This window comes from Ranitomeya variabilis, chromosome 1, assembly GCF_051348905.1.
Source record: "Ranitomeya variabilis isolate aRanVar5 chromosome 1, aRanVar5.hap1, whole genome shotgun sequence".
NCBI classification, from domain to species: domain Eukaryota; kingdom Metazoa; phylum Chordata; class Amphibia; order Anura; family Dendrobatidae; genus Ranitomeya; species Ranitomeya variabilis.
The window spans coordinates 1,111,043,656-1,111,069,365 of record NC_135232.1 but is presented as its reverse complement, the minus strand read 5'-3'; the positions used below and the strand labels follow the sequence as shown (position 1 = coordinate 1,111,069,365).

Here is a 25,710-nt window from a genome sequence, read left to right as displayed (position 1 = left end):
AGGTGTATGGAGGGGAGCCGCGTGTGTATGAGGTGTACGGAGCAGAGCCACGTGTGTATGAGGTGTACGGAGCAGAGCCGCGTGTACAAGGTGTATGGAGAGGAGCCGCATGTGTACGGAGCGGAGCCACGTGTGTACGAGGTGTATGGAGAGGAGCCGCGTGTGTATGAGGTGTATGGAGCGGAGCCGTGTGTGTATGAGGTGTACGGAGCAGAGCCACATGTGTACGAGGTGTATGGAGCGGAGCTGCATGTGTGCGAGGTGTATGGAGCAGAGCCGCGTGTGCATAACTCCCAACCATCCCGGATCCACCGGGACAGTCCCAATTTTGACACTCTGTCCTGCTGCCCCGGCGGGAGAGGAAGCTGCCAGCTGCTGCGAGGGAGCGCAGGTGAGAGGTGTGTGTGTGTGTGTAGGTGTGGTGATGGAGAAGGCAATGATGGGGGTGGGGTAACTGTGTGGCCATTATACAGTATGGAGCGTCATGTGGGGCCATTATACAGTATGGAGCATCATGTGTGGCCATTATATGGTATGGAGCATCATGTGTGACCATTATACAGTATTGAGCATCATGTGTGGCCATCATACAGTATGGAGCACTGTGTGGCCATTATACAGTATGGTGCATCATGTGTGGCCATTATACAGTATGGAGCATCATGTGTGGCCATTATACAGTATGCAGCACTCTGTGGCCATTATACAGTGTTGAGCATCAGGTGTGGCCATTATACAGTATGGAGTATTGTGTGGCCATATTTTTTGTTTATAATTATTGTTTATGAAACAGTGTGATCAGCAGTGCTAAATGAGGCGTGGATATGGGTGTGACTAGTTGTGAGATGGGTGTGGTCAGAGGCATGGCCTAAAATTTGCCGCGGCGCACGGGATATCTTGGCATTATATAAATAGATTATTATTATTATTATTATTATTATTATTATTAATAAATAAAAAAAATTCTCTCACCTGTCCCTGCTCCTACAGCGAGTAAGCGTCCTCTTTCTCCTCTATAGCTGGCGCAGGGGGGTGGGTGACATTTGACAATAACATCATGTGTCACCCACAATAGGCACGCCGTCAGCTGCCAGCTTGTTATTGGCTGGCGGTCTGTCTGTCTATTGTGGTGCAGCTACTATGGTGCCAGGGAGCCAGTGATTCTCTGCGCCGCAATAAATTTCATCTGCTTGTGTGTCTGAGGATGCATATTAAACTGAAAATGGTGCTGGCATTGGTGGGTTTCCTAACTTCACAGGCCCAGTTGTGGTCGCACCCTTTGTTGCGCCACTGCTGATATTCAATGCAATCATGAGAGCTAATACCTTTATCATCGGCTTCTTAGTAAGCAGTATCGTATCCGTAATCAGAACAGCAAAGGATCTTGATAAACTGTATATTCCTAAATTTAGCTTTTATTTAATAACAATAGCTAATGCCTAGGTACCATGACTAGAAAAAAGTACAATACGCAGGTATGAAACATCTTTTTTCCTGCTGCAGGTGCTTCTGGCTACAGAGGGAATGAGATAAGAGAAATTTACATGCCAACTATTAACCTCTGATGAAAGACCCAGCTGAGTAATGGCTTAGTGATTCACAGAAGAATCAGTGCAGGCCGGGTAAGTATGAGGTTACCAAATAAGATGTGTACGCCGTTCTTTTACTGCACTTGAAGCTCGGTCATGCTTCCCCAGGATTTTCCAGAGCTTAGCGTTACTTTCAAAGGGACCTAGGGAGACATGAATGTCTGGTTCTTAGGAGGCGTTAAAGCAAAATGCATCAGCGAAACATGTACAAATACCGTACTTAAAATCATGGTAAAGTGGATTTCCAATATTTTTTACATTGTGTATTAACAGTGAGACCGCTCTCCATATGTTAAAACAGATCTTCCAAAATACATATTTTATTTTTTTCGAGGGGTGGTGCTAATTTCTGATACTTCTGATTTTAACCCTACCCCCTTAGGTTTGTAGTCACACTTCTGGTCATAGCAGTTTGCTGTACTGACAGACTACTTATGTGTCTGTGATATGAGAGTCATTATCTTACAAGGGATCTCTGCAGGTACAATGGGGAACTGAAGTTCAGCATGCATCTGGGAAGCTGACCAGCTCATGAAAAAAGTTAGTTCTCTAATTCATAATATGAGCCCTTTAGGAAAGGGAGACTAAAGTCAGGGGTCTCTGGTGTCTCACTATTTTACCACATGTGTGAGACTTTCTGCTTCCAACCTGGAAGATAAAACTGTTTCAAAAGCTGGAGAATGGAAGTGCAATGTGGAAATATGGGAAATCTGTGCGGCTGTCTTACGTAATGCTGAATGTTATCAAAGAGGCAATATTAGATTAATTCTTGTGTGAAGCAGCAGGAGAAGAAGGTTAGAAACAGCAACTGCGGCAAATTCTTACTGCTTCCTGTTGCTGTTTTTGTCCACTATATCTATCCCTTTACAGGCATCAAATTCTTTATTTTGCAAATTAACCCTGTACAAGGAGCTACGGCCTCCTTTTGCAGATTAACCCTATAAAAGGAACTGTATCTTCCTCCATTATCTGGGCTGCATAATGCACAGGGACATCTTACTAAATTGCGGATAGATACAATATTCTGTGCGAAACAAAGTTCAAGCTCCTGGCTAAATGTGTAGAACATTTTCGCTTGATTTGCGTTTTTGCTTGATTTGTGTTTCGCTGATTCACTGTCTGTTGGAATGCATTAATTCACTATGTTTGTGATTTTCTTTAGGTGAATTTATGTGAAAAATGGGGATGTCAATCCCTCCATTGTATGCTGTGGACTAGCAAGATTACAAAATAGTGAAACAAGACAAATCAACTTTGCCATTCAGTTGCTGTATATAATTAGCCTCTCATCCCCTCGCAGAGAAGAGAATCTCATCAGATTTTCATAAAATAAAAAGTGAAATCTGTGTCACTATAATACTGGGGGAAATCGTCTGATTTACAAAAAAAAATGTCTTATAATTCCACCTACTGTCACAGTTTTATGTTCCCATAATTGATCCTTTTTAATTTGTACAATGTCACGTTTATTGATCTCCATTGTAGCAACTATTTTACCTTTAGATGAACACCGTCGGCGTGTTGTAAGGATTCCATTATGTGTTTAACAAGTTCTAGAAACATAAGGGAAATGCACTTATTCAATAAAGGCATTGTGCAATAAATATTAACCTTGCATATGATTTCCCATTAGTCTTACTGACATAACCTGTTAAATAAAATGGCAGAAGTGCTAGGAAAGCACAATGCTGTGTCACCTTGTCTCCAGATTTTTACGGGCTGTCTTATGAACAGTTCAATAGCCGATCATGGAGTCTGGTGTAGATGACAGGTGACAAATGGCGCCTTCCTAATACTGCAGAACACTATGGTAGGACACCAACTTTTTGAATAGATATTGGTACCAGTTAATAGTGATATACCACTATATATATATATATATATATATATATATATATATATATATATATATATATATATATATATATATATATATATATATATATATATATATATATACAGTACAGACCAAAGGTTTGGACACATTTCTCATTTAAAGATTTTTCTGTATTTTAATGACTATGAAAATTGTAAATTCACACTGAAGGCATCAAAACTATGAAGTAACGCATGTGGAATTATATACTTAACAAAAAAGTGTGAAACAACTGAAAATATGTTTTATATTCTAGGTTCTTCAAAGTAGCCACCTTTTGCTTTGATGACTGCTTTGCACACTCTTGGTATTCTCTTGATGAGCTTCAAGAGGTAGTCACCGGAAATGGTTTTCACTTCACAGGTGTGCCCTGTCAGATTTAATAAGTGGGATTTCTTGCCTTATAAATGGGGTTGGGACCATCAGTTGTGTTGTGCAGAAGTCTGGTGGATATACAGCTGATAGTCCTACTGAATAGACTGTTAGAATTTGTATTATGGCAGGAAAAAAGCAGCTAAGTAAAGAAAAACGAGTGGCCATCATTACTTTAAGAAATGAAGGTCAGTCAGTCCAAAAAATTGGGAAAACTTTGAAAGTGTCCCCAAATGCAGTGGCAAAAACCATCAAGCGCTACAAAGAAACTGGCTCACATGAGGACCGCCCCAGGAAAGGAAGACCAAGAGTCACCTCTGCTTCTGAGGATAAGTTTATCCGAGTCACCAGCCTCAAAAATCGCAGGATAACAGCAGCTCAGATTAGAGACCAGGTCAATGCCACACAGAGTTCTCGCAGCAGACACATCTCTACAACAACTGTTAAGAGGAGACTTTGTGCAGCAGGCCTTCATGATAAAATAGCTGCTAGGAAACCACTGATAAAGACAGGCAACAAGCAAAAGAGACTTTTTGGGGCTAAAGAACACAAGGAATGGACATTAGACCAGTGGAAATCTGTGCTTTGGTCTGATCAGTCCAAATTTGAGATCTTTGGTTCCAACCGCCGTGTCTTTGTGCGACGCAGAAAAGGTGAACGGATAGACTCTACATGCCTGGTTCCCACCGTGAAGCATGGAGGAGGAGGTGTGATGGTGTGGGGGTGCTTTGCTGGTGACACTGTTGGGGATTTATTCCAAATTGAAGGCATACTGAACCAGCATTGCTACCACAGCATCTTGCAGCGGCATGCTATTCCATCCGGTTTGCGTTGAGTTGGACCGACATTTATTTTTCAACAGGACAATTACCCCAAACACACCTCCAGGCTGTGTAAGGGCTATTTGACCAAGAAGGAGAGTGATGGGGTGCTACGCCAGATGACCTGGCCTCCACAGTCACCAGACCTGAACCCAATCGAGATGGTTTGGGGTGAGCTGGACCGCAGAGTGAAGGCAAAAGGGCCAACAAGTGCTAAGCATCTCTGGGAACTCCTTCAAGATTGTTGGAAGACCATTCCCGGTGACTACCTCTTGAAGCTCATCAAGAGAATGCCAAGAGTGTGCAAAGCAGTCATCAATGCAAAAGGTGGCTACGTTGAAGAACCTAGAATATAAGACATAATTTCAGTTGTTTCACACTTTTTTGCTAAGTATATAATTCCACATGTGTTAATTCATAGTTTTGATGCCTTCAGTGTGAATGTACAATTTTCATAGTCATGAAAATACAGAAAAATCTTTAAATGAGGTGTGTCCAAACTTTTGGTCTGTACTGTATGTACAGTGGGGCAAAAAAGTATTTAGTCATTCAGCAATAGTGCAAGTTCCACCACTTAAAAAGATGAGAGGCGTCTGTAATTTACATCATAGGTAGACCTCAACTATGGGAGACAAACTGAGAAAAAAAAATCCAGAAAATCACATTGTCTGTTTTTTTATCATTTTATTTGCATATTATGGTGGAAAATAAGTATTTGGTCAGAAACAAAATTTCATCTCAATACTTTGTAATATATCCTTTGTTGGCAATGACAGAGGTCAAACGTTTTCTGTAAGTCTTCACAAGGTTGCCACACACTGTTGTTGGTATGTTGGCCCATTCCTCCATGCAGATCTCCTCTAGAGCAGTGATGTTTTTGGCTTTTCGCTTGGCAACACGGACTTTCAACTCCCTCCAAAGGTTTTCTATAGGGTTGAGATCTGGAGACTGGCTAGGCCACTCCAGGACCTTGAAATGCTTCTTACGAAGACACTCCTTCGTTGCCCTGGCGGTGTGCTTTGGATCATTGTCATGTTGAAAGACCCAGCCACGTTTCACCTTCAATGCCCTTGCTGATGGAAGGAGGTTTGCACTCAAATTCTCACGATACATGGCCCCATTCATTCTTTCATGTACCCGGATCAGTCGTCCTGGCCCCTTTGCAGAGAAACAGCCCCAAAGCATGATGTTTCCACCACCATGCTTTACAGTAGGTATGGTGTTTGATGGATGCAACTCAGTATTCTTTTTCCTCCAAACACGACAAGTTGTGTTTCTACCAAACAGTTCCAGTTTGGTTTCATCAGACCATAGGACATTCTCCCAAAACTCCTCTGGATCATCCAAATGCTCTCTAGCAAACTTCAGACGGGCCCGGACATGTACTGGCTTAAGCAGTGGGACACGTCTGGCACTGCAGGATCTGAGTCCATGGTGGCGTAGTGTGTTACTTATGGTAGGCCTTGTTACATTGGTCCCAGCTCTCTGCAGTTCATTCACTAGGTCCCCCCGCGTGGTTCTGGGATTTTTGCTCACCGTTCTTTTGATCATTCTGACCCCACGGGGTGGGATTTTGAGTGGAGCCCCAGATCGAGGGAGATTATCAGTGGTCTTGAATGTCTTCCATTTTCTAATTATTGCTCCCACTGTTGATTTCTTCACTCCAAGCTGGTTGGCTATTGCAGATTCAGTCTTCCCAGCCTGGTGCAGGGCTACAATTTTGTTTCTGGTGTCCTTTGACAGCTCTTTGGTCTTCACCATAGTGGAGTTTGGAGTCAGACTGTTTGAGGGTGTGCACAGGTGTCTTTTTATACTGATAACAAGTTTAAACAGGTGCCATTACTACAGGTAATGAGTGGAGGAAAGAGGAGACTCTTAAAGAAGAAGTTACAGGTCTGTGAGAGCCAGAAATCTTGATTGCTTGTTTCTGACCAAATACTTATTTTCCACCATAATATGCAAATAAAATGATAAAAAAAACAGACAATGTGATTTTCTGGATTTTTATTTCTCAGTTTGTCTCCCATAGTTGAGGTCTACCTATGATGTAAATTACAGACGCCTCTCATCTTTTTAAGTGATGGAACTTGCACTATTGCTGAATGACTAAATACTTTTTTGCCCCACTGTATATATGAAAAAGAGTCCAGGACCTGGAGGAAGACACATGTGGTGTCGAAACATGTCGTCCATAAGGGATTGAATGTATGCAATATTGTAGCTGAAGAAATCAGGAACTTTTTAATGGATAAATAAAAGGTATATTTTACTCTACCATTGGACTGATCGCTGGAGAAAAAAAAAGTTATATATATATATATATACACTCACTGGCCACTTTATTAGGTACACCTGTCCAACTTCTTGTTAACACTTAATTTCTAATCAGCCAATCACATGGCGGCAACTCAGTGCATTTAGGCATGTAGACATGGTCAAGACAATCTCCTGCAGTTCAAACCGAGCATCAGTATGGGGAAGAAAGGTGATTTGAGTGCCTTTGAACGTGGCATGGTTGTTGGTGCCAGAAGGGCTGGTCTGAGTATTTCAGAAACTGCTGATCTACTGGGATTTTCACGCACAACCATCTCTAGGGTTTACAGAGAATGGTCCGAAAAAGAAAAAAAATCCAGTGAGCGGCAGTTCTGTGGGCGGAAATGCCTTGTTGATGCCAGAGGTCAGAGGAGAATGGGCAGACTGGTTCGAGCTGATAGAAAGGCAACAGTGACTCAAATCGCCACCCGTTACAACCAAGGTAGGCCTAAGAGCATCTCTGAACGCACAGTGCGTCGAACTTTGAGGCAGATGGGCTACAGCAGCAGAAGACCACACCGGGTACCACTCCTTTCAGCTAAGAACAGGAAACTGAGGCTACAATTTGTACAAGCTCATCGAAATTGGACAGTAGAAGATTGGAAAAACGTTGCTTGGTCTGATGAGTCTCGATTTCTGCTGCGACATTCGGATGGTAGGGTCAGAATTTGGTGTAAACAACATGAAAGCATGGATCCATCCTGCCTTGTATGGAGCATCTTTGGGATGTGCAGCCGACAAATCTGCGGCAGCTGTGTGATGCCATCATGTCAATATGGACCAAAATCTCTGAGGAATACTTCCAGCACCTTGTTGAATCTATGCCACGAAGAATTGAGGCAGTTCTGAAGGCAAAAGGGGTCCAACCCGTTACTAGCATGGTGTACCTAATAAAGTGGCCGGTGAGTGTATATATTAATGTACAGCTGTTTTGTCATTTCTGTAGTGGCCGCTGCCGTGTACTGCAGATCATTCCCTTATTCTATAGTTTTGACAGTGCGGCTATATTCAGAAGGTATCAGAGAACTTACAACCACCGCTGGTTGGCACCCCCAACTGATAAGTTATTGATGGTCTTTCCTTATGATAGGTTTTCAATAAAAAAGTAGTGGCCTACTTCTTTAAGATGGTGACTGGTATGCCTCTATAGTGACCAACATCACAGATTAAAGTATCAAACTAATACATTTGTTAATATTTTGCCAGGTTATATCTTTGATTTTACCGGCAAATTCGTGTAGCTGAGAATCTTGCACTTCAAACAACAATTCGTCGTGAATCTGTGCAATAAGCCTGGAAGAAATTTATTAAGCATCAGTAAAATTATTGGTCACAGTGTAAATCCATTTTTGAAGCAGCTTTGAATAACTGAGAGACAACATGCTCATAGAACTTGCATTAATAAAAAAAATTACATATGTCAGTGTTTTATGTTTCGCTTGTTCCTGTGTGTGGCTGGCACTCATACTCAAAACTAATTTTTTTGTAATCATTTATTTGCATATCATTAATATATCTATCCATCCTGTGATTTCCATAATTCCAGTGTATACCTGCCTCAATAAAAATAAATGCATTTTTTTACACCAAGAAGTCTTCTTTTGTTTTTATCACTCCGTTTTCTCCTGAAACTGTTCTATGTAACGTGTAAATGACTTGCACTAGTTACAGGTACAGATTTCCATTGCCAACCAGAAATAATAAAATAAGCAAAACTGATTTGCATTTATATTAACCTATGCTAACCTCGCCGTTATGTGGAAAGATGATGTGAGTGACGCAGAAATTTTAATCATAGCCAATTTGCACAAATCAGCGGCAGATCCTGGAAAATAAAATCACATTGAACACCATTCAGAATAATATATTAAAACCAAATGTAGAAATATATTATTATACACAGAAATGCAACTAAGTGATTGCTCTATATAATCTGCTGCCTTCAGGTTTCCGTTTGCTAACACCTTCCTTTTTGGAAAATGTGTTTTATTCCTCAGCATTTAAATAGGTCTGCTTGTAAGAGGACTGAGAAAGAGTCTGCTACCATCCTAAAAAAAGACTCACATGTTTTGTGGTCAGTCAGGTTATGTCCATAGCATTTGTTGGTGGCTATGGATTACCATTGACCCCTTGCCATGGAAATATCTTCTGTTCACCCGAGTTCCATTTTTACCCTGTAAATGTCATACTGAAGAATTATACAATCATGGCCTAAAGTGTTGGCACCCTTGAAATTATTCCAGAAAATTAACTATTTCTGCCAGAAAATTATTGCAATTTCACGTTTTGTTATGTTTTGTTATTCCCATGTTTATTTCCATTATGTTTTTTTTTAAACAACACAAAAAAGCAGAAAAAAAGGGAAATTGCACACAAAACCCTAAAAATGGGCCAAAAAAAATTGTTGGCACCCTCAACTTAATATTTGGTTGCACATCCTTTGGAATAAATAGCTACAATAAGACGCTTCCTATAACCATCAACAAGCTTCTTACACCTCTCAATTGGAATTTTGGACACTCTTCTTATACAAACGGCTCCAGGTCTCTCATACAGTGGGGAAAAAAGTATTTATTTAGTCAGCCACCAATTGTGCAAGTTCTTCCACTTAAAAACATGAGCGAGGCCTGTAATTGACATCTTAGGTAGACCACAACTATGAGAGTCAAAATGGGTTCTAGGCACCAGGCGTCGACAAGGCACGCCTGCAAGCTTGCGGATTCGTCCAGTCCGCATGCATTCTTGAAGCACTATAATTCCCACACTTCCACAGATGTGAGTCTGGGCTGTTATGGTTCTCAATGGCAAGAGAACATAGCCCAGCAAACATAAGTCCTAGCTCTTGGAAGGATGGAAACTAAACTGACCATGAACTAAACCTGCCGCACAACTAACAGTAGCCGGGTAGCGTTGCCTACGTTTTTTTATCCCTAGACGCCCAGCGCCGGCCGGAGGACTAACTAATCCTGGCAGAGGAAAATATAGTCCTGGCTCACCTCTAGAGAAATTTCCCCGATAGGCAGACAGAGGCCCCCACATATATTGGCGGTGATTTTAGATGAAATGACAAACGTAGTATGAAAATAGGTTTAGCAAAATTGAGGTACGCTTACTAGATAGCAGGAAGACAGAAAGGGCACTTTCATGGTCAGCTGAAAACCCTATCAAAATACCATCCTGAAATTACTTTAAGACTCTAGTATTAACTCATAACATCAGAGTGGCAATTTCAGATCACAAGAGCTTTCCAGACACAGAAACGAAACTACAGCTGTGAACTGGAACAAAATGCAAAAACAAACGAGGACTAAAGTCCAACTTAGCTGGGAGTTGTCTAGAAGCAGGAACATGCACAGAAAGGCTTCTGATTACAATGTTGACCGGCATGGAAGTGACAGAGGAGCAAGGTTAAATAGCGACTCCCACATCCTGATGGAAACAGGTGAACAGAGGGGATGATGCACACCAGTTCAATTCCACCAGTGGCCACCGGGGGAGCCCAAAATCCAATTTCACAACAGTACCCCCCCCTTAAGGAGGGGGCACCGAACCCTCATCAGAACCACCAGGGCGATCAGGATGAGCCCTATGAAAGGCACGGACCAGATCGGAGGCATGAACATCAGAGGCAGTCACCCAAGAATTATCCTCCTGACCGTATCCCTTCCATTTGACCAGATACTGGAGTTTCCGTCTGGAAACACGGGAGTCCAAGATTTTTTCCACAACGTACTCCAACTCGCCCTCAACCAACACCGGAGCAGGAGGCTCAACGGAAGGCACAACCGGTACCTCATACCTGCGCAACAATGACCGATGAAAAACATTATGAATAGAAAAAGATGCAGGGAGGTCCAAACGGAAGGACACAGGGTTAAGAATCTCCAATATCTTGTACGGGCCGATGAACCGAGGCTTAAACTTAGGAGAAGAAACCCTCATAGGGACAAAACGAGAAGACAACCACACCAAGTCCCCAACACAAAGCCGAGGACCAACCCGACGCCGGCGGTTGGCAAAAAGCTGAGTCTTCTCCTGGGACAACTTCAAATTGTCCACTACCTGCCCCCAAATCTGATGCAACCTCTCCACCACAGCATCCACTCCAGGACAATCCGAAGATTCCACCTGACCAGAAGAAAATCGAGGATGAAACCCCGAATTACAGAAAAAAGGAGACACCAAGGTGGCAGAGCTGGCCCGATTATTGAGGGCAAACTCCGCTAAAGGCAAAAAAGCAACCCAATCATCCTGATCTGCAGACACAAAACACCTCAAATATGTCTCCAAGGTCTGATTCGTCCGCTCGGTCTGGCCATTAGTCTGAGGATGGAAAGCAGACGAGAAAGACAAATCTATGCCCATCCTAGCACAGAATGCTCGCCAAAATCTAGACACGAACTGGGTTCCTCTGTCAGAAACGATATTCTCCGGAATACCATGCAAACGGACCACATTTTGAAAAAACAGAGGAACCAACTCGGAAGAAGAAGGCAACTTAGGCAGGGGAACCAAATGGACCATCTTAGAGAAACGGTCACACACCACCCAGATGACAGACATCTTCTGAGAAACAGGAAGATCCGAAATAAAATCCATCGAGATGTGCGTCCAGGGCCTCTTCGGGATAGGCAAGGGCAACAACAATCCACTAGCCCGAGAACAACAAGGCTTGGCCCGAGCACAAACGTCACAAGACTGCACAAAGCCTCGCACATCTCGAGACAGGGAAGGCCACCAGAAGGACCTTGCCACCAAATCCCTGGTACCAAAGATTCCAGGATGACCTGTCAACGCAGAAGAATGAACCTCAGAAATGACTTTACTGGTCCAATCATCAGGAACAAACAGTCTACCAGGTGGGCAACGATCAGGTCTATCTGCCTGAAACTCCTGCAAGGCCCGCCGCAGGTCTGGAGAAACGGCAGACAATATCACTCCATCCTTAAGGATACCTGTAGGTTCAGAATTACCAGGGGAGTCAGGCTCAAAACTCCTAGAAAGGGCATCCGCCTTAACATTCTTAGAACCCGGCAGGTAGGACACCACAAAATTAAACCGAGAGAAAAACAATGACCAGCGCGCCTGTCTAGGATTCAGGCGTCTGGCGGACTCAAGATAAATTAGATTTTTGTGGTCAGTCAATACCACCACCTGATGTCTAGCCCCCTCAAGCCAATGACGCCACTCCTCAAAAGCCCACTTCATGGCCAAAAGCTCCCGATTCCCAACATCATAATTCCGCTCGGCGGGCGAAAATTTACGCGAGAAAAAGGCACAAGGTCTCATCACGGAACAATCGGAACTTCTCTGCGACAAAACTGCCCCAGCTCCGATTTCAGAAGCGTCGACCTCAACCTGAAAAGGAAGAGCAACATCAGGCTGACGCAACACAGGGGCGGAAGAAAAGCGGCGCTTAAGCTCCTGAAAGGCCTCCACAGCAGCAGGGGACCAATCAGCAACATCAGCACCCTTCTTAGTCAAATCAGTCAATGGCTTAACAACATCAGAAAAACCAGCAATAAATCGACGATAAAAGTTAGCAAAGCCCAAAAATTTCTGAAGACTCTTAAGAGAAGAGGGTTGCGTCCAATCACAAATAGCCTGAACCTTGACAGGATCCATCTCGATGGAAGAGGGGGAAAAAATATATCCCAAAAAGGAAATCTTTTGAACCCCAAAAACGCACTTAGAACCCTTCACACACAAGGAATTAGACCGCAAAACCTGAAAAACCCTCCTGACCTGCTGGACATGAGAGTCCCAGTCATCCGAAAAAATCAAAATATCATCCAGATACACAATCATAAATTTATCCAAATAATCACGGAAAATGTCATGCATAAAGGACTGAAAGACTGAAGGGGCATTTGAAAGACCAAAAGGCATCACCAAATACTCAAAGTGGCCCTCGGGCGTATTAAATGCGGTCTTCCACTCATCCCCCTGCTTAATTCGCACCAAATTATACGCCCCACGGAGATCTATCTTAGAGAACCACTTGGCCCCCTTTATGCGAGCAAACAAATCAGTCAGCAGTGGCAACGGATATTGATATTTAACCGTGATTTTATTCAAAAGCCGATAATCAATACACGGTCTCAAAGAGCCATCTTTCTTAGCCACAAAGAAAAAAACGGCTCCTAAGGGAGATGACGAAGGACGAATATGTCCCTTTTCCAAGGACTCCTTTATATATTCTCGCATAGCAGCATGTTCAGGCACAGACAGATTAAATAAACGACCCTTAGGGTATTTACTACCCGGAATCAAATCTATGGCACAATCGCACTCCCGGTGCGGAGGTAATGAACCAAGCTTAGGTTCTTCAAAAACGTCACGAAATTCAGTCAAGAATTCAGGAATCTCAGAGGGAATAGATGATGAAATGGAAACCACAGGTACGTCCCCATGCGTCCCCTTACATCCCCAGCTTAACACAGACATAGCTTTCCAGTCAAGGACTGGGTTATGAGATTGCAGCCATGGCAATCCAAGCACCAACACATCATGTAGGTTATACAGCACAAGAAAGCGAATAATCTCCTGATGATCCGGATTAATCCGCATAGTTACTTGTGTCCAGTATTGTGGTTTATTACTAGCCAATGGGGTGGAGTCAATCCCCTTCAGGGGTATAGGAGTTTCAAGAGGCTCCAAATCATACCCACAGCGTTTGGCAAAGGACCAATCCATAAGACTCAAAGCGGCGCCAGAGTCGACATAGGCATCCGCGGTAATAGATGATAAAGAACAAATCAGGGTCACAGATAGAATAAACTTAGACTGTAAAGTGCCAATTGAAACAGACTTATCAAGCTTCTTAGTGCGCTTAGAGCATGCTGATATAACATGAGTTGAATCACCGCAATAGAAGCACAACCCATTTTTTCGTCTTAAATTCTGCCGTTCACTTCTGGACAGAATTCTATCACATTGTATATTCTCTGGCGTCTTCTCAGTAGACACCGCCAAATGGTGCACAGGTTTGCGCTCCCGCAGACGCCTATCGATCTGGATAGCCATTGTCATGGACTCATTCAGACCCGCAGGCACAGGGAACCCCACCATAACATCCTTAATGGCATCAGAGAGACCCTCTCTGAAATTCGCCGCCAGGGCGCACTCATTCCACTGAGTAAGCACAGCCCATTTACGGAATTTCTGGCAGTATATTTCAGCTTCGTCTTGCCCCTGAGATAGGGACATCAAGGCCTTTTCCGCCTGAAGCTCTAACTGAGGTTCCTCATAAAGCAACCCCAAGGCCAGAAAAAACGCATCCACATTGAGCAACGCAGGATCCCCTGGAGCCAATGCAAAAGCCCAATCCTGAGGGTCGCCCCGGAGCAAGGAAATCACAATCCTGACCTGCTGAGCAGGATCTCCAGCAGAGCGAGATTTCAGGGACAAAAACAACTTGCAATTATTTTTAAAATTTTGAAAGCAAGATCTATTCCCCGAGAAAAATTCAGGCAAAGGAATTCTAGGTTCAGATATAGGAACATGAACAACAAAATCTTGTAAATTTTGAACTTTCGTGGTGAGATTATTCAAACCTGCAGCTAAACTCTGAATATCCATTTTAAACAGGTGAACACAGAGCCATTCCAGGATTAGAAGGAGAGAGAGAGAGAGAAAGGCTGCAATATAGGCAGACTTGCAAGAGATTCAATTACAAGCACACTCAGAACTGAAGGGAAAGGAAAAAAAAAAAAAAAAAATCTTCAGCAGACTTCTCTTTTCTCTCCTTTCTCTGTCAATTAATTTAACCCTTTGGGGCCGGTCAAACTGTTATGGTTCTCAATGGCAAGAGAACATAGCCCAGCAAACATAAGTCCTAGCTCTTGGAAGGATGGAAACTAAACTGACCATGAACTAAACCTGCCGCACAACTAACAGTAGCCGGGTAGCGTTGCCTACGTTTTTTTATCCCTAGACGCCCAGCGCCGGCCGGAGGACTAACTAATCCTGGCAGAGGAAAATATAGTCCTGGCTCACCTCTAGAGAAATTTCCCCGATAGGCAGACAGAGGCCCCCACATATATTGGCGGTGATTTTAGATGAAATGACAAACGTAGTATGAAAATAGGTTTAGCAAAATTGAGGTACGCTTACTAGATAGCAGGAAGACAGAAAGGGCACTTTCATGGTCAGCTGAAAACCCTATCAAAATACCATCCTGAAATTACTTAAGACTCTAGTATTAACTCATAACATCAGAGTGGCAATTTCAGATCACAAGAGCTTTCCAGACACAGAAACGAAACTACAGCTGTGAACTGGAACAAAATGCAAAAACAAACGAGGACTAAAGTCCAACTTAGCTGGGAGTTGTCTAGAAGCAGGAACATGCACAGAAAGGCTTCTGATTACAATGTTGACCGGCATGGAAGTGACAGAGGAGCAAGGTTAAATAGCGACTCCCACATCCTGATGGAAACAGGTGAACAGAGGGGATGATGCACACCAGTTCAATTCCACCAGTGGCCACCGGGGGAGCCCAAAATCCAATTTCACAACACTGGGCATGCGGACTCTGCAGGCCGCGGTGGCGCACTTGTAAGTAGCGGTTACACAGGGCCTGATCTGATGTTGTCCCCACCCAGGGACTGCTTTGGGACGTCCCACGGTCTGTGTCCCCCAATGAGGCGAAGGAGAAATCCGAGCCAATGATTGGGGGACACAGCTCCCACCCTGGTATTAGCGTATGCTTGTTTTTATAATCTGATATGCTATACTCTCATATATAATATGACATGCTGTAAGCTCATATATTGTTATTGATCTCCTACTGCTTTTGCTCCGAACTGGTTAGCTGAGAGGCAGCAGGAGGGTGTATACTGCAGGGGAGGAGCTAACTTTCTTTGTATCACTTAGTGTCAGCCTCCTAGTGGCAGCAGCATACACTCCCACGGCCTGTGCCCCCTGTTGTGAGTTCTGCTCTTGGGCTCCCTCCTGTGGTTTTGAGTGGAATGGCTGCTTCTTGGATTTAGCATCAGTAGCTGCTTCCACTGATCGTCTTTCTGGCTCGGCTATTTTAGTCTGGCCTTATCCCTCAATCAATGCCAGTTGTCAATTGTTCCTGCTTGGAGTCACAGCTCTTTTGGATTTCCCTGACACTCTGACCAGTTCAGCAAAGATAAGTCCTTGCTTGTCCTTTTGTAGTCCACTTGTTGTGGACTTGATTGTTCAGCACATTCTATGTTTTTCTCTTAGTCCAGCTTATCAGTATGGATCTATTCAGCTAAGCTGGAAGCTCTGGGCAGCAGATTTTGCCCTCCGCACCTTTAGTCAGGTGTGGAGATTTTTGCATTCTCTGCGGTGGACTTTTTCTAGTTTTTATTCCTGACCGCACAGTGTTCTGTCCTGTACTATCTGTCTAGCTAGAATTGGCCTCCTTTGCTACATCTTGTTTCATTCTACGTATGTCATTTCCCTCTCCACTCACAGTCATTATTTGTGGGGGGCTGTCCTATCCTTTGGGGATTTTCTCTGAGGCAAGATAGCTTTCCTGTTTCTACCTTTAGGGGTAGTTAGTTCTTAGGCTGTGACGAGGTGTCTAGGGAGTGACAGGAACATCCCACGGCTACTTCTAGTGTTGTGTTAAGATCAGGAACTGCGGTCAGTATAGTTACCACCTGCTCAGAGCTAGTCGCATGTCGCTCCTAAATCACCAGTCCATAACAGCCCCCCAATGATTGGCTCGGAGAAAAGGATTTTACGGTGAGTACACAAAAATCCCTATTTGTGCTCCGGGTGCTAGAAACCTAGATACACCTCTGAACCCACACATAAGATATAATTGCCCAAACTGCTGCAACACACAGTCTGATTCCTCCCACAAAGTATGATGCTCGCATAGCCCCCTCCAGAATTATGATGTCCCTACAGTCCCTCCATTCACATATTGCACTCACAGCCCCCTACACAATAGGAAAATACCTGCAGCCCCCCATTAGTACTGAATGATAAAAAACATAAAAACTACTCACATCACCCCTTTTCAATCCGCTGCTAAGCTCTGTGCAGTGTGTGGATTGAGGCTACAAGAAGCAAGTGCGATCTAGTGATGCGATTGTACCTGCTGCCCTGAGACTCAGAGGCACAGACTGTATGGTGGAGCAGGGATCCAACAGCTGTATGACCACCATTTTATTCAACAGTATCTGTACCTAAGGATAGGGTCAGTTGCCCATAGATTCTCTCATCTAAGAAAATTGGGCCGATTATGCAAATTACATTCTGATCAGAGTTTGATCAGCATAGTGTGATCCCATTCTCTCAGATGATAGAATCAGAGCACAACGTGAGGAGCAAATGGAGAACACAAAATCTCCATCTTCTCCATTGTGTCAGTGTGTGGAAATCTGACTGCACTCAGATGTCATCCGAGTGCAGTCTGATGATTTCCATGCACTCATTAGCCAAGTAAGATCCCAATATCAGATTTAACCTCAGAAATGCGGTAATTTTTTTTTCTCTGACTTATGCGCCGAGTTGTATGCGTATTGGAATGTGGATGTTTCTGCAACATTGTTGCTTACTGAATAAACAATATTATTCACATGTATAAAATTTATTTTTCAGTTGCATAAATCTGAAGCCCCTAGCTTTACCTTTAAAGTTTCTTTAATCCCTGCCTCCTGAACATGCGTGTTTTTACCATTTCTTACCTTGGATTACAAAATTGACAGCTTGCCTTTCTGCCTGAGCCCTTAAGCCATAGTTTCTTGAATTTATATGAGGGAGAGGCCTTTTGCGTCCCATGAGTGAAATCACAAATCCTACAAAACAGTAATAAAATGTTTTCAAAAACATAAAAATGAAAGTGAGTAGCTAATAAAAGTGACATTTATAAAAGGGCTGCTATGTATGTGGGTATTTTTATGTTAATTTCTAATCTCCAAAAACAGGTAGATTAACTGACCTCCTACGGTGACTTGCAAACTTATTAAACCCCCCTTGGCATTTTTTGTGTTTTGCTACTTCCCAACCTTGAATTTCACTTCTTTTTTTTAACGATTTGCATCTGTTCATGTAAAGAACATGTGCAGTGCCCCAGAGTCCTGGTCGTTGCAGTACTGTGGCTCCGCCACTATGGGGAGCTATGGTACGTCTGATGGCACTGAAGGAATTCATCTGACCAGGTATCACAGACACCAATACATATCACAGTCGGGCACACCAATACATATCACAGTCGGGCCTCCAGGGGGAGCTAAGGGTTCTATTCACTAGGCCACTCCTCACATACTGGTAAAACTGGGGGTCAGGCAGGAAGTCAGAGGAGAAAGCTGACTGGGTTGGAACCAGACAACACCTTGTGGCAGAGGGTGTTGTGGGGGAAGATTCGGTAGGGTCCCTGTCAGGGGTGGGATCCCGACAGAGGCCTGGCAACTTGAGAGAACGTCACGGGACCGTGCCTGCTCAGCATAGCGGCGGTGCCCAAGGAAGGATTAGAAGCGAGATATATTGTGCTGAGTGAGAAACGAGATCAAAGCAAGAAGGAGAATACCAGTAGGAGTCGTGCTGTAAGACCGAGGCAACATCCTACTGAGGCGCACAACCGGCGGCCGGAACGCCGAGGAAGTATTTATATATCTAGCTCCAAGCAATACTTCAAACCAACGGCAGGACAGTCAGTTATAGGCGGGCTGTCTCACCTAAATCACCTATGAAGACATAGGGGGCAACCTGTGGAGAGGGGCGACTCTAGGGTCCCGGAAGAGCTCCGAGCCTACCCGTCATACGGGTGCGTCCCAACCATAACATCGGGAGGGACGGAGGATTAGCAGAACATCATCTAATCGAGTTGTGAGGGAACATCAGAAACAGACACAACAGTTGTGGGGACTTTCCGTAAGCACAGCAGGGAAGGACCACAACACATAGCGCTAGTAGGAAGGCACAGATTTCCACCTGTAAAGGGAACTCTGGAGGTGCCATTGGACCGGCCGGCCTTGCGCAGCCTGGTTATCCGGACTCCGGACTGGGGACCCAGAGATCTTCAGTAAAGAGGTAAAGAGACTGCAACCTGGTGTCCTCGTCATTTACTGCGACCGGCACTTCACAACTACATCATCATTCACCACTCTTTCACCGGACGTCTCCCTGACAGGCAGGGCCACGGACCGGGCCTAGCCACCGTGACGAACCCCAGAACAGAGACTCAGTGGCCCGGTACTGGGTACCCCTCGGCCCTGCGGCAGTGGGGGCGCTCCATTTTGGCGTCACGAACAGGATCTACTTAAGCCTGAAGAAACAGGTCATGTGTGCCTTGGAACTGTGATTTATTGTGCTTGGACTGTGCTTTATTGAGAGAACTGTGTGCTGCCATTACTACAAGGATTACCGCCAAAAACCGCCGCCATTGCAGCGCTGAGGAGAAGCGCAGGAGAAGCAGAGGGGCGTGGAGTGGGCGTAGACGAGCTGGAGAGCGCGAAGGACAATGGCCGCCCAGTCTAAATATTTCTGTGTCCTGAGGACGTGTCCGTCAGCAGTCGAGACCCGCCTTCTGATTCTCTCTGCTGGGCGGAAACCGAAGAAACGAAACTATGACTCAGATGAGGTGGGACTGGAGACTAGAGAAGGCCTGCAGAGAAGGATGGCCCCGCATCGCCCCCCGTCACCAGAGGATTATTCTGATATGCCCCCGCTGGAAGATTGGGGTCCGTGGGAGCTGTCGATGGGGCATCCTTTGCCTGCACGGTCCCCAGCCCGTGCGCCTTCTCCAGAGGAAAGGAGTGACGCTGAAGGAGTCACCCCAGGTAGGGGTACTGAGCGCCGCGACCCCCAGGGAGACCGCCTCACCTCTGCACCAGACCCCACCGCTGCGACCACTAGCGTCCCAGCATTCCTGCCGTCAGCTCCCAACGAACCGGGGGGGGGCAGCCATGGGGCCCTTCCCTTGGGGAGAGTATAGGAACCACCTGATTGCAGAGTTCCAGCAGGAAGTGGAGCGGGAGGCGCGTGGCGAACTACTGGAGGGCTCCCTGCCGAAGTGGGGCGTTGTGATTGTTTACCTGCCCCAGACAGGAAAAGGCTTTGTGCAGGAGATTGGGACAGCCCTAAGAGTCCGTATCACTCGGGACGAAGTGGAACCCTGCTTGTGCGGAGACGGCGCCAAATCATTCCTGAAGCCAGGGGATGTGGTCACATATCGCCGGCACCTAAAAGAGAGCAGCTGGTGGGCCCGGGATATGCAGCGCTGCACCGCCGTTCTGGCGGTATCCCGAACCGAGGGGGAGGAGCTTGCCGCTGAAGCCGCTGCTGCTGCCGCCGCCGCTGCCAGCATCATCCATCGGCCCACGCAGACCCTCATCGCAGCGCACGACCTGGTCGTGCAGAAGACCCGAACCCACGGGGTACACCTGGCCGCGGGAGTAAACTTGGAGTCCAGCTTATCCGGTCCGCAGAAAGCCACTTGCCAGGTAAAGCCTCGGTGGGGGCTGCCTCCTGAGTAATGAGTAAGATATTAATGCTCTGCAAATGTAAATAGTTAACTGTTTGGTTCCTGATTTTGGCTGCTAAACCCGTCCAGGGTTAACTCTTAAAGGGATCCCTTTGTTGACCCGGGATCCCTATTGTTTTGGTTATTTTCTATTTTTCTTCTACGTTATTAAGAACTGCTGAAATCATGAACAGCGCATGATACAAACTTCTTGTAAATAGTTTGCACCTTCTTAAAGGTGCTTTCTACTGGTTTTACTTAAAGAGAGACTCTTTGCGAAGATACCGCACCGGAGCCTTTGCTGAGTACGAACTGGTAGCTGGAGAAGATGTGCTACCTCTTAGAGACTTGGTCCCCTCTTAAAGGGGATGTTCACTTGTTGCACTTAAAGAATGGTATTGCTTTAAGACAGATAGATAGCAATAATGCCTTGACAAGAGAAAGTGATGATAATGCTTACATGTAAAAGTTATATGTAGAAAATTAGTTTATTGTAAAGAAATGTTGACAATGTTGCTAGAAGACTGAGGACAGAAGGTGAACCCGTACGGGGTTAGTCAGCGAGTCCTCCTAGGAGCCATACAGGGATGGCTCAGTGATTTCAAACTGAAAGTAAATGTTATGTTCTATACTGTGTATAGTAGTTGAAAAGGCAGTAGGCCCGGGCTGAAAGGGGCGGTCCTGTAAAGAAAGGAGAGGCAGCAGGCCTGGAGCAGTTAGGACAGGCGGTCCTGCAGATTTAACGAAGGAGAATAAAAGAGAAAGAGTTAATTAATATTATAATGCTCAGAATAATTCTTTAGTGGGTTTAGCCTGTACGCCCTTAAAGAAGGAGTCAGTTTCATAATGTTTTATAAGTCTTCAGTGGATAGGGAGTATACGTCCTTAGAGGCAATGTTAACTTATTATTCAAAAGTTTGCACTAAGTAGAATACCCGGTTGGGTAACAGAAGTTATTTATAGTCTGTAATTTATAATGTTTAACTATGTTTGTAACGTTCAAGTGTCCTCACCTCCCATAAAGGGAAGCCTTGTTCAAAACTTGCTTAATGTTATTGCATTTCCAAAATTGTATGTCTTTTTGCTAACCTGTATTGTTGTTTTCTTCCCAGTCCAGGAGTACTGGATTTAACCGGGGGGGAGTGCAGCGCCCCAGAGTCCTGGTCGTTGCAGTACTGTGGCTCCGCCACTATGGGGAGCTATGGTACGTCTGATGGCACTGAAGGAATTCATCTGACCAGGTATCACAGACACCAATACATTTCACAGTCGGGCCTCCAGGGGGAGCTAAGGGTTCTATTCACTAGGCCACTCCTCACATACTGGTAAAACTGGGGGTCAGGCAGGAAGTCAGAGGAGAAAGCTGACTGGGTTGGAACCAGACAACACCTTGTGGCAGAGGGTGTTGTGGGGGAAGATTCGGTAGGGTCCCTGTCGGGGGTGGGATCCCGACAGAGGCCTGGCAACTTGAGAGAACGTCACGGGACCGTGCCTGCTCAGCATAGCGGCGGTGCCCAAGGAAGGATTAGAAGCGAGATATATTGTGCTGTGTGAGAAACGAGATCAAAGCAAGAAGGAGAATACCAGTAGGAGTCGTGCTGTAAGACCGAGGTAACATCCTACTGAGGCGCACAACCGGCGGCCGGAACGCCGAGGAAGTATTTATATATCTAGCTCCAAGCAATACTTCAAACCAACGGCAGGACAGTCAGTTATAGGCGGGCTGTCTCACCTAAATCACCTACGAAGACATAGGGGGCAACCTGTGGAGAGGGGCGACTCTAGGGTCCCGGAAGAGCTCCGAGCCTACCCGTCATACGGGTGCGTCCCAACCATAACACCGGGAGGGACGGAGGATTAGCAGAACATCATCTAATCGAGTTGTGAGGGAACATCAGAAACAGACACAACAGTTGTGGGGACTTTCCGTAAGCACAGCAGGGAAGGACCACAACACATAGCGCTAGTAGGAAGGCACAGATTTCCACCTGTAAAGGGAACTCTGGAGGTGCCATTGGACCGGCCGGACTTGCGCAGCCTGGTTATCCGGACTCCGGACTGGGGACCCAGAGATCTTCAGTAAAGAGGTAAAGAGACTGCAACCTGGTGTCCTCGTCATTTACTGCGACCGGCACTTCACAACTACACCATCATTCACCACTCTTTCACCGGACGTCTCCCTGACAGGCAGGGCCACGGACCGGGCCTAGCCACCGTGACGAACCCCAGAACAGAGACTCAGTGGCCCGGTACTGGGTACCCCTCGGCCCTGCGGCAGTGGGGGCGCTCCACATGCCTACAACTGTGAACATTTGGTTTTCTTTTAATTCTGAATCAAACAAGAAATAGGACAAAATAACTTAAGACATCAGTCTGCATAACTATTCACCCCTAAAGTCAGAGCCCCTTTTGCTGCAATTACAGCTGCAAGTCGCTTTGGATAAGTCTCTATGAGCTTTCCACTGGGATTTTTACCTATTCCTCAAGGCAAAACTGCTCCAGCTCCTACAAGTTAGATGGTTTCCTCTTGTGAACAGCAATCTTCAAGTCTGACCACAGATTCTCAGTTGGATTAAGGTCTGGGCTTTGACTAGGCCGCTCCAAAACATTTACACGTTTTCCCTTAAACCACTCGAGTGTTGCTTTTGCAGTAGGTTTTGGGTCATTGGGACAGAAATTCACCTTCCAAAAAGACAGTCTCAAATCACTGACAGACTGAAACAGGTTTTGCTCAGGAAGACTTGAACCATTTTCCCTGTCCCTGCTGCTGAAAAACATCCTCACAGCATGATGCTGCCACCACCATGTTTCATTGTAGGTATGGTGTTCTTGGGGTGAAAAGCTGTGTTGGTTTAGTGCCAGACAAAGCTCCCTCCCTGCTCCATTGTGGCTAAAAAGTAGAATTTTGGTCTCATCTGACCAAAGCACCTTCCTCCATATGTGGAGTCTCCCACAGACATCACGCATCCAGTCTCTGCCAGACCCCACCCCATGACTCCTGCTCCAGCCTCCCAGTGCAGCGCGCACAGTCCAATGCATCAGGGGAATAACTCAGCTTATTGGATTAACCAGGAAGGAAAAGGCTTCTACATAGGTAAGTATAATGTGCTGTGTGCATCCATCCCTCCCTTATCCATCCCTCATTTATTCATCCATCCCTCCCTCATCCATCCATTCATCCGTTCCTCACTCCCTCATTCATCGATTCAGCCACCCCATCCATCCCTCATCCATTTGTCCCTCCCTCATATATTCATCCCTCATACGGTCATACATCCCTCTATCCCTCATTCATCTCTCCCTCATTTATCCATCCATCCCTTATCATCCATTTGTTGGCAAAGTCTATAGAGTGGGAGAACAAGGCTCCATAGACTTCATATTCGGTGGACTATGTTGGACCTGCGTGGGATTTTTTCTTTTTTTTTTTAAATAAAGTGGTGATGAGGGAAAGTGTAGTGAAGTGTTTATTTCAATAAAGTATTTTGTGTGTGTTTTTCCTATTTATTACTGGTCTAGTAATGGGGGGGGGGGGGTGCCTGATAGACACCTTTGCATTACTAGCCTCAAGGGTTGATGCCAGTTGGCTAATCACTCAAGGGTTGATGCCAGTTGGCAAATCACAGCTGATATCAACCCAATAAATCATTACCCCAATTGCCATCGCATCAGGGCAATCGAAAAGAGCTGAGGCAAATCATCAACATTAAGGCCATGTGCACACGTTCAGGTTTTTTCATGTTTTTTTCGCGTTTTTTCGAGCTAAAAACGCTATAAAAACTCATTAAAAAAGCATGCATTATGCATTCTATCATTTAGAATGCATTCTGCATGTTTTGTGCACATGGATGCGTTTTTTTCGGCGAAAAAAACGCATCGCGGTAGAAAAATGAGCATGTTCATTAATTTTGCGGTTTTTCTGCGTTTTTCCCGCAATTCTATGCATCTGGGAAAAAACGCACAAAAAACGCATCAAAAACGCGTCAAAAAACGCATGCGGATTTCTGGCAGAAATTTCCGTTTTTTTTGTCAGGAAAATTTCTGCAAGAAATCCTGACGTGTGCACATACCCTAACAGAAATAAACACTTGATATAGATCACTCTGTTTGTAATGACTCTATATAATATGAGTTTCACTTTTTGTATTGAAGAACTGAAATAAATTATCTTTTTGACGATATTCTAATTTTATGAGAAGCAACTCTATATCTGTCAAGCTACTGCATATATCTATTATCATTCCACATATTTATCACATAAAAATCTATCATTTCTATTCTGCATTCTATTCAGGTATGTGTCACACAATCATCACACAGATGTCATCCGTGTGCTATATGTGTTTACATGGACCCATAGACTAAGTTTAAAAAAAAATGTTTAAAAAAAAAATAGAAAAAAAATAAAAATTTAAATCTCACCCCTTTTTCCACATTAACAAAAAAAAATTAAAATTAAAAAATAAACATGTGCTATCGATGAGTACATAAAAGTTTGATATAGCAAAATATAAAATTCATTAACCCAATTGGTAGATGCTGTGAATAGAAAACAAATAAAAGGCCAGTATTGCATTTTTTTGGTTGCCATAACACTAAAGAAAAGAAATAAGAATAGATCAAGGTCTAAGGGGTAACGTTTCTCCTTATGGAGAGTGACATACCAGCTGGCTTGTCAAGGTAAGGAGGCTTATTCGCTGTGCAATGCTCCTCTGGGAAATTAAATAATAGATCAAAACATTGTATCTACCCCAAAATGGTAACAATAAAAACATCAGCTCCCTACATACAAAAAACAAGCCATCACACATCTCCATAAACCAAAAAATGAAAAAAATTCACAAATATCGCAAAATGGCGACACAAGCAACATTAAATACATTGTTTTTCAAATGTCCAAATTTTTTTTCCATCACTTAACCCCTTCATGACCCAGCCTATTTTGGCCTTAATGACATTGCCGTTTTTTGAAATTCTGACCAGTGTCCCTTTATGAGGTAATAACTCAGGAACGCTTCAACGGATCCTAGCGATTCTGAGACTGTTTTTTCGTGACATATTGGGCTTCATGTTAGTGGTAAATTTAGGTCGATAATTTTTTAGTTTATTTGTGAAAAAAACGGAAATTTGGCGAAAATTTTGAAAATTTCGCAATTTTCACATTTTGAATTTTTATTCTGTTAAACCAGAGAGTTATGTGACACAAAATAGTTAATAAATAACATTTCCCACATGTCTACTTTACATCAGCACAATTTTGGAAACACATTTTTTTTTTGCTAGGAAGTT

The 25,710-nt window shown here is 44.4% G+C and overlaps 1 protein-coding gene across 1 annotated transcript in view; it reads right to left on the bottom strand.

Annotated features, from left to right (window-relative positions):
- Positions 1 to 1,597: 1,597 nt before the first annotated feature.
- The window catches only part of POLN (DNA polymerase nu), a 161,669-nt gene continuing 137,556 nt past the window's right edge, over positions 1,598 to 25,710 (bottom strand). The window contains 5 exon segments of the mRNA XM_077281185.1: positions 1,598 to 1,732; positions 3,087 to 3,142; positions 8,197 to 8,264; positions 8,718 to 8,796; positions 17,645 to 17,755. Of these exon segments, the coding sequence (XP_077137300.1) occupies positions 1,598 to 1,732; positions 3,087 to 3,142; positions 8,197 to 8,264; positions 8,718 to 8,796; positions 17,645 to 17,755 (449 nt within the window).